This window comes from Poeciliopsis prolifica, unplaced genomic scaffold (genome assembly GCF_027474105.1).
Source record: "Poeciliopsis prolifica strain line A6 unplaced genomic scaffold, Auburn_PproV2 SCAFFOLD055, whole genome shotgun sequence".
Taxonomy (NCBI): domain Eukaryota; kingdom Metazoa; phylum Chordata; class Actinopteri; order Cyprinodontiformes; family Poeciliidae; genus Poeciliopsis; species Poeciliopsis prolifica.
Window position 1 is genome coordinate 3,311,654 of NW_026562430.1, and position 13,552 is coordinate 3,325,205.

General features: G+C 38.1%; 1 protein-coding gene across 1 annotated transcript in view; it reads left to right on the plus strand.

The window, feature by feature from the left end:
* The window catches only part of nid2a (nidogen 2a (osteonidogen)), a 78,258-nt gene that overhangs the window by 39,170 nt on the left and 25,536 nt on the right, over window positions 1-13,552 (plus strand). Inside the window, 11 exon segments of the mRNA XM_055059567.1 lie at window positions 1,065-1,166; window positions 1,270-1,409; window positions 2,181-2,313; window positions 2,395-2,631; window positions 3,243-3,354; window positions 6,920-6,959; window positions 7,046-7,155; window positions 7,266-7,399; window positions 7,600-7,711; window positions 8,003-8,203; window positions 8,639-8,869. Coding sequence (XP_054915542.1) covers window positions 1,065-1,166; window positions 1,270-1,409; window positions 2,181-2,313; window positions 2,395-2,631; window positions 3,243-3,354; window positions 6,920-6,959; window positions 7,046-7,155; window positions 7,266-7,399; window positions 7,600-7,711; window positions 8,003-8,203; window positions 8,639-8,869 — 1,552 coding nt within the window.

Genomic DNA, 13,552 nt, shown 5'->3' on the forward strand with positions numbered 1-13,552 from the left:
TGAGTGTTTGTAGTGTGGTTTGTAGTAGGCAGAGAGGCCCACGTTTCCTCATGCGTCAGTCCGTATAGATTAAATGTTTAGAAAAGCAGATCAACAAATGGTTGTGGTGGGTGTAAGGGGCAGAAAGAGGGGTGAGAACCCACAATACCCAGTGAAACAGGAGATGAGAGAGGAAAGGGGGAGGAGAAGTGAGAAGATTAAACATTAGAGGTGAGTATTTAAAGCAGAGGAGACGGCCTTGTCAGTTGGGGGTATAGTGGAGAGTAGCACCACCTGGTATGAGATTGTTACAAAAACTGAGGTTCTCAACTATAATTTGAAAGCTACATTATTGTATTTGCTGTGTATCTTTTACAAATCTGTGCCAAACTATGAAAATGTTCTGCAGGTGTGAAAAAAATACAAAGTGTTTCCACTAAAATCAAACATGATTATGTTTCATGCAATAAGTAATTAAAAAACATGCATCATCCTCCCACCACTTCCTGTCGTCTTCTTTGTCTTTTCTCCCAGTAGTAACAGATGGTGCATGATGCAGAAAAAGCGTTTTCATTGCAGTTTTGCGAAATACATTTTTAAAACTGTAACTTAATCAAAAGAAGTTGAACTTGATACTAGTAACTGCATCTTTCCTGGTAAAACATATTTAAAAAAGTCAGATTTCACTAATCATTATTGTTTTTAACACCTTAATTTAACCAACTGAAAAAGTAAACAGAATTACACAAGTGGGAATATAAAACATTACTTTGAGTTAGTTAACTTACTGTCTCAGTATCTCTAAACAGATAATTCCCATATTGATTCCAAAACAAAGCCCTTTATGTGATGATGACGTTGTTTGCAGATGACATTGTGGTCGGTCAGGAAAGTAGGAAGCAAATGGAAGATAATGATGGTGAAGCTGCATAAAGTAGAGAAGGTGGCTTGACAGACCATATCTACATCTGTTGCTTCTTACTGAGAAATAATATGTGAAGTACAACTTTATAAATAAAGTCACCTTTACACTAACTTCTGTTTGAATCCTATTCAGTTTGTGTTTCTTTATTGTGTCTCTGAAGGTCAATACGTTCCAAACTGTGATTGGATATGATGAAACCGACTCGTACGTTCTCTTCCTTTATCCCGAAGATGGACTCAACTTTTTTGGGACGCGACCCAAGGTAAACTTCCTGGGTTATCTGCAGTCTTATAGACACATGGTTTGTTCAATCTGTTTCAGCTAAGACCGGTTTGAAATCACTTGTTTTCTCTTTGTTTTCCCAGGAGTCCTATAATGTGGAGATAGAGTTTCCTGCTAGAGTTGGCTTCAGTAGAGGAGAAGTTTCATTTTTCATCATCTCCAAAACCGATGGACCTTTTTACAGCGTTGCCCAAGATGAAAACAGTGTTAAAAGGCTTTCTCAGTAAGTAAAATTAGATTACAAGCCCTTACAACCAACAACCTTTGGCAGCTGTGTACCACACGATTTCAACACTTACGTGATTGCACAAATAAAGCCTGGTGGCCTGCCAGACTTATAATACACTGGTAGGAACCCTGCATGATTATAAACGATTACGAAAATGACTGGGATCGTTCTGAACGTCAAAAAAAAAGTTACATTTTGGAAACTTTACACTGTTAGCCTCTAAAATATTCCAAACACTCTTGTATACAACTGAGAAAATGGTGGCTACAGGCTACCAAATAAGTTGGCTAACACTTCTCATCTTATTAACCTTGTAAATTAAACAGCAAATAAAACAGAAAACCTTTAAAAATATTCAATATATTTGCTTAGATAAATAACTCAGTTAACTGATGAAGCGAGCTAGTGACCAAGAAACTGTTGCGGGGCTAGGCATTTTACAGTTTGTTTTATATGGTTTGATGTTTCAACTTTACTTTTTAATTTGTAATTTTGCTCCACATACTTACGCAGTTTGCTCCTTTCAACCCTGGTAACTCTGGACTATTGTCATCTATTCTAAACCATAGTAATGTTACATGAAAACAGTGAAAACCATTTATTAAATGAATCTGGAGGAGGATTTCTCTTCTTCATTCACTGAATTCTCTTTATGCCGAACTAAAACAAACAATGTGGAAATTAAGAAGATCCTGTTACTGATTGTTTGACTTGATGGGATGAACTGGACAACCGTTCCTGATGAATCCTGATCTGATTCTCCAGGGTTGGAAATACTGGCGTTCCAGGTGTTTGGCTCTTCCACACTGGAAAACGTTTTTCTTTTCAAGAAATTATTCCTGCATCCATTGGTGGTCTCCTCGCTGTTCCTCCTACTGCTGGTTATGGCCTCTATCTGGTAAGAATTGTTTGTTGTGCCGTCCAACATTTAGCTCTCTCATCTCATCATTCTGAAGACTTCACTTGCTTTCTCTCCAAGGACACAACCACTCCTGAATATGAGTTTGAGTTTTACAACTTTGAGCCAGAGAGCCAAGAGGAAGTGGATGCAGCTGGTAGTCCTGACTCTCCAAATGCTCGATCGGAAGACTCCGATCGCCAGTTATCGTACAACAGAAAAGACGCGCCATTGACCTTGGAGCCGGTAGAAAGGCAGTACTCTCCACCCGGGTTTCCAGAGGGGCGCACTCCACGGGTCGAGGAACAGCAACCACAGGTAGCAAATTTATCCTTAAGTCGTTGCTTCAAACTTCTTTCAATCCTCTTTTTTATTTTATTTAGTCCTTCCATCTTATTTTCTTCCTTTAATCCATCTAACTTTTCTTCTTGTAATCAATAGAGATGCACCAATCCGATATTTATATCTGCGTTGGTCCAAATTTTGAAACAAATTCTAGTTCGGGAATCGGTGACAATGTGTCCGATCCTTTTGGGTAGATCTATTCACTCTAATTCTATACTTCGTTTCACTGTATCAGATTGATATCAGACGATACTAAACCTCAGATATTGGTATTGGAAATTGAAAAAGTGGATCATTCCCTTGATTCATGCAAATATAATGAACAAACTCTTGACAACAACCTTCTCAGGAGATGAGAAATCTCATTTCTTTCTTGTCTTCCTGTTTCTTCTCTCACTTCAGGAAACTTAGAAACAGAATCAAAATGGACTTTAGGGCAATTGAAAGCTGTAGTGGCTTTCCTCCACATTCTGTGGCTATGTTGTCAACAAAACTGATTCTGCCTCCTGTACACTCTGTATTCCCTCGCCTGACATCTATGGAGATTTTGTGATTTGATCCACTTTTATTCTTTGGTTCTGCAGCTTCCTTTGGAGGTGGTGGACGTCTACCCCCCTCTGAGAAGCAACCCGCCCCTCTCCCCTGGAGGTCATGTCGTCAGCGTGGATGAAGATGATGTTGACTTCGACACAGGAGGTGAGAGACAAACCACACATGCATCTGTTTTTGTTTACTGGCTAACGTCATGCTAAGAATAGCATGGGAAAAAAATACTCATGAGTTAAAGGTGTGGGCTTTCTCTCTCTAAAATACATCCAGACTCTTTACACTTTATTGAGATCAGTTCCTTTTGAGGATTAGCTTTATAATTTGGATTCAGATCAATGAGATGTTTAATGTTTATGCAACAATATTCATAGTTTGGTAAATTAGATCCAAAACACTCAGACTAGTGATTAGATCATAAACACATAATCCCCCAAAGTTTTGGTCTTTTCAAGCAAGGATGAAAAGTCTTTCACTACGTTGTACGCTTGAAACTGCAACTAATAAGATTTTGAGTAACTAATTTCTGTTTTTTTTTAATTTTTTATGAGAAAATTATTTTTATAAAAAAGATTGCTGTTTACGACTGCTATGTTGCTGTTTAAAACTGTTACGTTTACCACAGCAGATGTAACAGTCTTCAAGTGGGTGAGACTCCTAATTATTTATATTGGGAGCAAGATTTTATAGCTATTAAATTAGCTAGGAAATCTAGCTAAAATATTTAAGTTGAGATTCTGCTTGTCTTTTTTTAAAGGTGCATAAAAATGTTATTTTTTTCTTACGTATTTGTTCAACCTGTCAACACATCGCAACAAAATGCTCCGCTTCCAACCAATCACAGCGAGAGGGAGGGTCTTAGCGCTGTCAATCAGTCTCATTTACATGGTGCTAAATGAGCTAATGGAGGAGAAGCAACTTACCATTTATCCGCTGTCATTGGTGGACATGCTAACTAGCCTTAGCATTCACAACAAGCTCTGCTGGCTCCAGTGGTTGATAGTGCTAGGACTCGTCTCCTGGCTCTGATTATTTTTTTCAAGTTTGCACTGATCAGAGGAACTAGATTTTTTGTCAATGTCATACCATAGCGTCATACAACAACTATGTAGAAAATATATATTTTTATTTCATAAAAAATACCTAAATTCATCTACTCTTCCCACAGTAACAACTTTCTCACTGAAGAGCGTTCGTGTTGGCATGACTTTGTAGCAAAAAATCATATAATTCCAGTTTATTTCTCTGAAGATTTGTAATATTTGTTTAAAAATCATTGGTTTCTAAACAGCTTCGTAAGTTTACATTGACAAAAAATTTTCTTTAGAAATGTGTAAAGGCCAAAACTCGACACCAGTCTACACCTTTGTAACTAAAATCTTTTTTTTTTTTTTGCTAGCTAGAAACTAGAAAAATATAATCTGCATTTTCAGCTTCTTTTGGAAAAAAAAAAGAAACTAAATTTGGATCAATAAGCCAACAATTAGTCAAATTCCTTATTTATCTCATGAATTGTATCTTTGGAGCAACATGTGCTACAGATTCCTGGTATTTCATCAGAACAAACCCAGAGGAGCTTTCAACAAGAGTGTGTGTTGCCAGGGAAGCAATCCCACAGAGTGAACCAGATGACTTTTGTTGTGAAATGATGCTAAACAAATAGCTGAATTAACCGAGTTTCAGATCTTTCCCCCATTGAAAATGGGAGTCGCATTACTGCGGTAATAGACTGCAGACCTGCAGCAGCTCTGATCCTTTTGCTGCTCAAAAGAGCAGCCAAGAGAGAAGGTGATTTAACACAATCAGAAACATGTGTCTCTTAAATATGCTTTTTTTAAAATTATTTTTTGTTGTTACTCTTTGTTAGATTTGTCTAAGTTTATTTATTTATACTTACTCCACTTATAATCTAAATATATATTCAAATCAAATGTACAATTTGGTTTTGTAGCTTTACAGTGTTCATGTCTGGTGAATTTCTTCCCTTGTTTGTCATTTTACAGCTTTCATTGGGGTGATTTTCAAAACTGTTTCTAAATACAGTTCATGTACAGTCTGAAGGAAAACTATACCACCTGCTGTTCAACATGGAGGGCTGAATACAGATGCACGCCACACTTTCCAGATAAAAAAAGCGGAATTATAAAACCGGTTTAAAAGCATTTATAATTTCCTCTCCAAACATACTTAAACACTACTTACTTTGTGTTGGTTCAACTTCCCTCTAAATCTGCTTAAAGTTTATTTTTGTGTTCAGGAGTGACAGTATGTATCAAATATGAGCCAATATGGAGGAATGGTGAGAAGCAGGAGGGTAACTCTACCCCTGCTGTCTGTGGCAGAGCTGCTCTGCAGCCAGCAGTACAATACAGTCGTTGTGCAGAGCGACTCCAGGTGTGTGTGTGTGTGTGTGTGTGTGTGTGTGTGTGTGTGTGTGTGTGTGTGTGTGTGTGTGTGTGTGTGTGTGTGTGTGTGTGTGTGTGTGTGTGTTCAGTACTCCCTCCCTTGCTGCTGCTGTCCAAAGATTTAGTCATAAACAGAAAGTGTTTTCAGTCATCCCAGTTACATAAGGATTAATGAGTCTGTGGGTCGAAACTCTTGAATAACAAAAACTCAGGTTGTTGTTTCTTTCTGTTGTTATTGTAGATATTTTAGATATATTTTATCTGAGGAAATAAGAAAACAAACCAGATTCATAAGATGAGACAAAACAGAGAAAAATACACATGACTAAAGTAAAAGTTTTTCTGCATATATTGTAACGTAACTTAGAGATTTACAAGATAAAGTTTCAGACAATGAAGTATCACTTTTAAAAGGTTTTGCAAATAAAAATCTGAAAAGTGAGAACTGCTTATTTGTCATCCCTCTTGTGTCAATCTTTGCACATTTGGAGGTTTTCTGCATTTTTCTTTGCAAAATTGCTTCTAAACTCTCAGTTGGATTCAATCTAGACTTTTACTAGGCCATTCTAAGACAGATTTGGTTTTCTGACTGTTTTATCTTAAAATTAACTCACATATTCCCCAGAAAGAAAATAAAAACAGGGACACACGACTAAAAAATTAAAAATAACTTTGAGAATTTAAAAATAATCATTTATTTTTCAATAACCCTAACCCTAAACAATTTGCTTCACTTGTACTGAAAAATTAAAACCTCAGATTGTTCAGCCTTTTCAAGCTCTTGCGATTGGTTTGGGGATAAAACTGGGCTGTAAAGGTTAGATTATTTATCTCAGTGGAGACCTGAACCGTTCAGTTGTGCCGCTAAGCAAAGCAGAAAACGGTTTTTGCAACATGCGTCCTCACGAGCAGAAAGCCGTGGGAGGTAGGACTGCAGCAGCTGGTTTCTGTCCAAGAAGTGCTTTGACATATGTTTGTGTATGTCTACATATTTCCCCAGATACCATCCACACATCCTGCCTGGATTTTCATGCATGAATACAAGCTATGTCCAATCTGTTTGCCTCTAATTCTGTCTTTTAAGTCAGAGCAATTATAAATGTCGTAATCAAGTCAACAAATATGACACTTAAGCTAACATAGACGCGACTGCACTGTCGTATTTAGCTTGGTGGGAGAATCAAGCCAAAAGCAACACAAATACAGGACAAAACTGGAAAATATGAACCATATTTATATGTTGCAAGATGTCTGTGCATCCTTAAAAAGCCTTGAATGCCTGGAACTATAACTCTCATTTTCCTACTCAGTGATCCAGTACACTACAGAGAACAAGGAAACATGCGCCAGGTTAGTGAAAACTATCTTTTGTTTGCTTGTAGTATTTTTACAGTATAGCTTTATGACTAAATATATGCATCTATCTTTTTGTTTAGGTTCCAGCAGCAATGTTCCCAGAATGCATTCTGCTCAGATTACCCCACTGGATTTTGCTGCCACTGCCAACCGGGCTTCTACGGAAATGGCCGCCATTGTCTGCCAGACGGTAAGACGGTACATTTTAAGCACAAAAACACAGTTGAAACCTTTAAAAGAAACACAAAAATGGAATAGAATCAGATTATTTTGTATGTTTGACGTCGTCCTGCTGTCCAGGCGCTCCTCAGCGTGTCAGCGGTAAAGTGAGCGGCACGGTGACGGTGGGTTCGACTCCAGTTGAGCTGAACAGCATCGACCTTCACGCCTACATTGTGGTTGGAGATGGAAGAGCTTATACAGCCATTAGCGAGGTAGACGACTCAAAACATAACCTTTAACCTCTGGGGATACAGTCACAACAGCAAAATAGTAAACTGAAAGAAATAAAACCACATTTTACAAGCAGTCATTGGAAAAAGAGGCAACATCATATAAAATAAAATAATGATAAAGTTGTAGTTTTTAGCTTGTTATTGGTTAGCACAATTAGCAGCTTATGTTTCTGTTGTAGGTACCGGAACCAGTGGGCTGGGCCATGATGTCGGTTTCACCAGTCGGAGAGCTTTTCGGTTGGCTGTTTGCTCTGGAGCTGCCCAATAGCCAAGCGGGATTTAAAATCACAGGTGATCTTGTTTTTGTCCATTTCCTTGGACGACTCTAGCCACACAGATGCAGATTGTTCTGTGGCGAGGACATTTTGTGCCTCGCTGACTCGTCACCCAGCCAGATGCATTTTCTCCAGAGATGCGATGCGATGTGAAGCGTCTCACTCCTCCGTTTAATAGGAAACAGCTGCCTGTGTGTTTGTTTTGGAGAGCAGATTTTTTTCCCTACTTATAGACAAAAGCAGCACCATTAAAGCAGTATAAAAATCAAACGTGACAGTGATTGATTTGTTGATGTTTTCTTACCAGGTGCAGAGTTCAGCCGTCATGCTGAGGTGGTGTTTAGCCCCGGCAACCAACGCCTGTCCATCACGCAAACGGGCCGCGGCCTGGACGAACACAACCACCTCAGTGTGGATACTGTCATTAATGGCAATGTGCCATTTGTTACACCTGGAGCTGAAGTTACTATAAACCCCTTCAAGGAGACCTACCAGTACTACCCATCTGGTAAACATTATATTACATACAACAATCAGTTTGAACCATTTTAAAGCTACAGTATGTACTTTAATATGTTTTGGTTTTTTTAGAAACAACCAATCAGAGCCAGGAGGCGGGTATTGGCGCTGTCAATCACTCTCATGTGCAACCTCTTAAAGTTGCTCGATGCTGCGCTAAAGCTAGTTATATTATTTAATTAGGTTTATTTGATAGGGACAGACACACATTAACATAGACTAACTGAATAAATTTAGTGACAGTTTTCCAACTTTTTTTGCTATTAGCACATTTAGCACATTTAGCATTGTACATGATGTTGATTGACAGCACTAAGACCCGCCTCCTGGCTCTGATTGGTTGTATTTGGTTGGGCGTGGTGTATTTATTCAGTAGCTCAAGGAGGAAAATTATCCGAATTGTTTTTGTGTTTTCGTCCTGCAGTCGCCACCTCCAGCTCTGTCAGGGAGTTTTCTGTGGATTTGCCTGAAAAGGCCTCAGAGTCTCACACGTTCCACCTGAAGCAGAACATCACCTACCGCGACTGTCGCCACGGAAACCGGGCTGCCACCCCGGAGACACTGCAGATCAACATGGAGAGGGTTTTTGTGATGTACGTCAAGGAGGAGCGAATCCTGAGATACGCCATCACCAACAAGATCAGCCCGGTTGGAGGTTAGCATCCTAAAACTCATAATCCACCTGATAATCTGCTGCATCTCTAAAAGTTAATTTTTGAGATGCTTGCAAGACATAAGTTGAGAACTGAATTGGATTATTTTTAGATATATTGTTTGATAATAGCAATAGTGAACACACTTCAGCTAATCTGCGGTTTTTTTGTTCTGTGCTTTATTGCTTGCTTTGAAAATGTTTAGCACACTTAGCATCATCTCAGTTTATTTTTCTGCATAAATTTTACAGCAATAATTTACTTGGCAATTCTCTAAACTTTATCTGTGGCTGCTGAATATTGATGAAATAGATATATAAAAACAAATATTAATAATCCTAGTAATCTAAAATGACATATGTCATAAAATATGAATGTTAAATGAGAAAATTATTGCTAATTTATTGTCGTAACGCAAATAACAAAGTGAATACACTCAGACTGATGTTTTCAAGCCTTTATTTCTGTAAATTAGGATGATTTTCCACTGATTGCTAATAAAACAACAACATTTAGGATAATTAAATTTTCCAATAAAAAATATAAATATGTAGGTTTAATTAAAAATATTTTCAAATGTTACCATTACAGCCTCATCAGAACAGCATGTCTGAGCTGTTAATTCTTTCAAGGTTTTCAAGTTGGCTTTTGGCGCTAAACCATGAAAAAGATAAACAACAGAGAGAAAAGACTGACACACATGGAAGCAGTTAGCACACTGATTATAGTTTCAGATCTGGATCTTAACTGGACTGTGGCCCAGATTACCCTGTGCCATAAAAGATTCACCTCATAATGACAGTTTAGATGCATAAATAAAACTCAGTTCTTTAACCCCAGTTCAAGGTTAAAGTACAACTGTTAGTATTTATGTTAAGTGGTTCATGCTCTGAACAGAATCACTTTTAGTGTTTCTTTAATTGCAGTTTGTGTCAGATTTATTTTGCATCATCCATATAATTGCAGTCATGCTTTGGGTGTTTGCGAACACTTTGAGCTAAAGTGACTGGAACGGAGTTGTGTGCTAACAGGAGCCGTGTGAATCCATATAATTTGAGTATTTTGATTGGAAATGTTTGGTTTTGTGGTTTCGAGGCTTAGATATTTTGGTTGAAGTATTTATTTTTGCTCTTTTTACCACTGATCAAGAGACATAATCCAACAGATTATCTAATTTTACCTATATTTGTTTCAGTATTTTATTAGATTAATGACTAAAACTCCTTCTGGATAGTGGTTTTAAATCCAAAAGTATCTACACCATTTGATATGTGTAATGTTTTTTTTGGATTCCTCCAGGGTTTGCCTATTATAAGCCTGGCAGGTCACCAGACTTTCTTTACTTCCCACCAGGCTAAACATTGCTTATTTATTTATTTATTTATTTATTTAAATCTTTGCATTTTTTAAGGCTTTATAGGTGGTGTTCAAGTACGAATCAGGTATTGATCCTTTAATAACAACATAGTAATCATGTGATTTCCTTTAGATATTTTCTAACTCAAAAACATGGCAGATCGCTGGATGAACGACTGCCCAAGCACCCAAACACCGGGGAATGACTAATACAGACTGAATGGAGCTTGTATGTGAACGTCATTTTCTTTTGGTTTTGCCAGAGTCTCAATTATATTTATTATCAGGACTTTCAGGGGTTAATGCAATCAGTTTGTAAAAAACGTAATTAAAGATGGAGGCTGCTCAAACGATGAAGTGGAAAAGACAGAGTTGCGGCAGAAAGCCAGAGAAAGGCTGCATTTTCTGCTCAGCTTTTGGACGCAGACCAAGCCTCTTTCACCGGAACGTCGGCGCTCTGATTAAAACGTCAAAGATGACACACGCTCATGCTAAGGCATTCTGAACACAGCTGGAAGAGCTTGCTGGGATCCGAAGCTCCATAGGCATGGGCTAAGTGATGTGTGTGTGGGCAGAAAGCTTTTTTTGTGTGTGTTAATTCCACTTTCTGGGAAATAATATCTCAGCCAATGACAGATTTTGTTGAAGAGGGGGGTAGCTGGGCAGAATAGCTAACCTATGAGGTCATGAGAATCAGGGATTGTTGACATGCTTAAGGCAATGAAGTGATAAGACAACCACTAAAACTAATTAACTGTATATATTTGTCTTTAGGAGGCTTTAAAAACATCAGATTCTACATTTCCTGTGATGGAGTCACTGGTGGATTATTGTCATGATGTAAAACCAAAATGGTGGTCTTAAGCCTACGGTTATAAACTGATGGATGGAGATTTTCTCATGATTTTCCAGTTGCAAGCACAATTCCTGGTTAAAGTTGTGATGGTCCTAATAAAAATGCATCTTTTTCTCCCACATTAGTGATGCACTGACTGATGTTGATCTATCACATCAAATCCCATTAAAATACAAAGAAGTTTGGATAATAAAGTAGCAAAAATGACGCAACAGGGTGTCCACCATCCTTTAAAAGTCTTAAATTTGTGTATCTAAAATCAAGGCTGTAAAATGTCTGAATTTTTTTATTTCTTTTTAAAGTAAGTTGACTTTAAATGCGTTGATAAAAGGTCTAGAGTTAGTTAATCTTGTAATTTTTTCTAGCAGTACTTCTCTGTCTGGTAAATGTTTGAGTTGTGCTAGTGGTAGCTAATTGCTGATATACCCTAGCTAGTTAGCTAGCTTTTCTGTGTTTATCATGTTTCCAGTTGCCTAAACAACGTTTGTATTCACCATTGGATCACTTTTGGCAAGCCATACGAGGCCAGGTGCATTCTGGGTTAAGGCTGTAGAGTAAGGGTGTCCAAAGTGTGGTCCAGGGGCCATTTGTGGCCCTTAGAATGAGTTTGTGTGGCCCCTGACTGCAGTAGAACATCCCGTTATTTTAGGGAGGTGACAGCATATGAAGTTCTCCTACAAATTTATGTCTTAAATGTTATTAAAAGGCCTTAAAAAGTCTTGAATTTGAGTTGGGACCTGCAGAAACTCTGCTCTGTGTGCTAACAGTTAGCCATAACGTTTAAAAGCCAACTCCTGCAGCCTCTCTAGTTCAATCTGTGCATTTGTGTTTGCTTGACAGGAAGAGGAACCACGTAAAAAGCAACAGGTGGGAAGCTGCAGCCATCACTTTGATGGTGTGCAGTGCATGTGTGGGATGTGTGTGTTCCTCACCCCTCTGTCCTGCTCGCCTTCCTTCTCTGCCTGTCTCTAATTATCAGTCAGGCATTTTTCTCCCATCCATGTGCAGCGCTGCCTCTCATCTGCCCTCCTTCCTGGCCACATTATACTTTGAAGAGTCTTTCTCTCCCTCTCTGATAATGATCCAAAATTGTTCTCTGGCCCGGGGAGATGAAGGCAAGCTGTGCGTTTTGTTTATGTTGTTTATGGTGAAAAAAAACCTCTGATGGTTGCTAAATCTCTTACACGTCATTAAAAACAGACATTACTCTCTCTTCCTGGTTTTATGTTAAATGATCTCTGTGTGTAATATGCGACATCCTTTAAAATGTCATGTTTTATGGGACACCACAGACCTGTTGAACCACTTTTGAGGCTCAGAAAAGCAGGAATTCCCATCCTGCAGAATCTGAACCGCGTCTCTAATTCTTAGCACATTTAGACATCCTTTTACATTCTTTTCTAATGATTTCCCAGAGTTTTTTGTTCTGCCAGATTCTCTGAAAATCCGTCTGAGGTTTTTTTATTTTATTTTCATTTGCTTTCAAAATTATTCATCTGAACCAGACGGCGGTATGAGGAAACACCGCAAAGCCCCTCTCCTGTTTGCTTGTTGTCTCCTCTCTCTTGTCTGGGACATGTGCGCCTAACCTCATCCACATGTTTTATTTGTATTGGGAGTTTGAAGGGAGTCCCCTCTTTGGAGGAAACCATCCAAGAGAATTTATCTCGAACTTTTTGCATTCGTTTTTCTGTAATCATCAAAATATTAGCAGTAAATGTCCCAGAGTGGAATTGATCTGAATATTGAAACATTCATATATTTGACTAAATTTACTGTATGAAGTTGTAATTTTTGAGTTAGAGGAACAAAGTAGCACCTACCTTGTATTACAAAATATAATAATTTTTAATTAAAAGCAAGATCTTATGAAGAGCTAACTTCAGAAGTCGGGTTTATCTTTAGGAAGGAGCCACCATCATGGGTGGGTACCGCAAACTAAAACTAAAAAGTTACTTGTGTACGAATCGTAAACCTTAGTTTTGCTAACGCTGAAGTCCTATAAATTCCCAGTAATTAGCTGAAGCTAATGCTAAATTGTTGACTTCAATTCAAATCATATCTGTCTTTAAAAGACTACAGTCTTTGAGCATTTATGTCCTTTGACATCAACCAAAGAGAATATGAAAGGAAACTGAACTGCCATTTAAACAACCTTCAAAATAAGAGCATGAATATACACATCTAACTGTCCGGAACCAAAACTTCAACAGTTTAAAAAGCACTAAATTAGCTAAAACAGCTCATTTATTTGGCTGTTTCCTAAGCAAGCTTTAAACTTTATCCAGAAAAATGTATTTAGGAGTAGCTAAATGTGCTAAAAAGTTAGCAAAAACACAAAAGTGTCAACTAAAAGATATAAGCTTCACTGTTAGCACATTAGCAGATCAGCGGAAGTGAAGCTTGTGAAGAATCTTTCTGAAAGGCCACTTCTCCATTACTGCAAACATAAAAGTCAGATGACGGTTTGAAG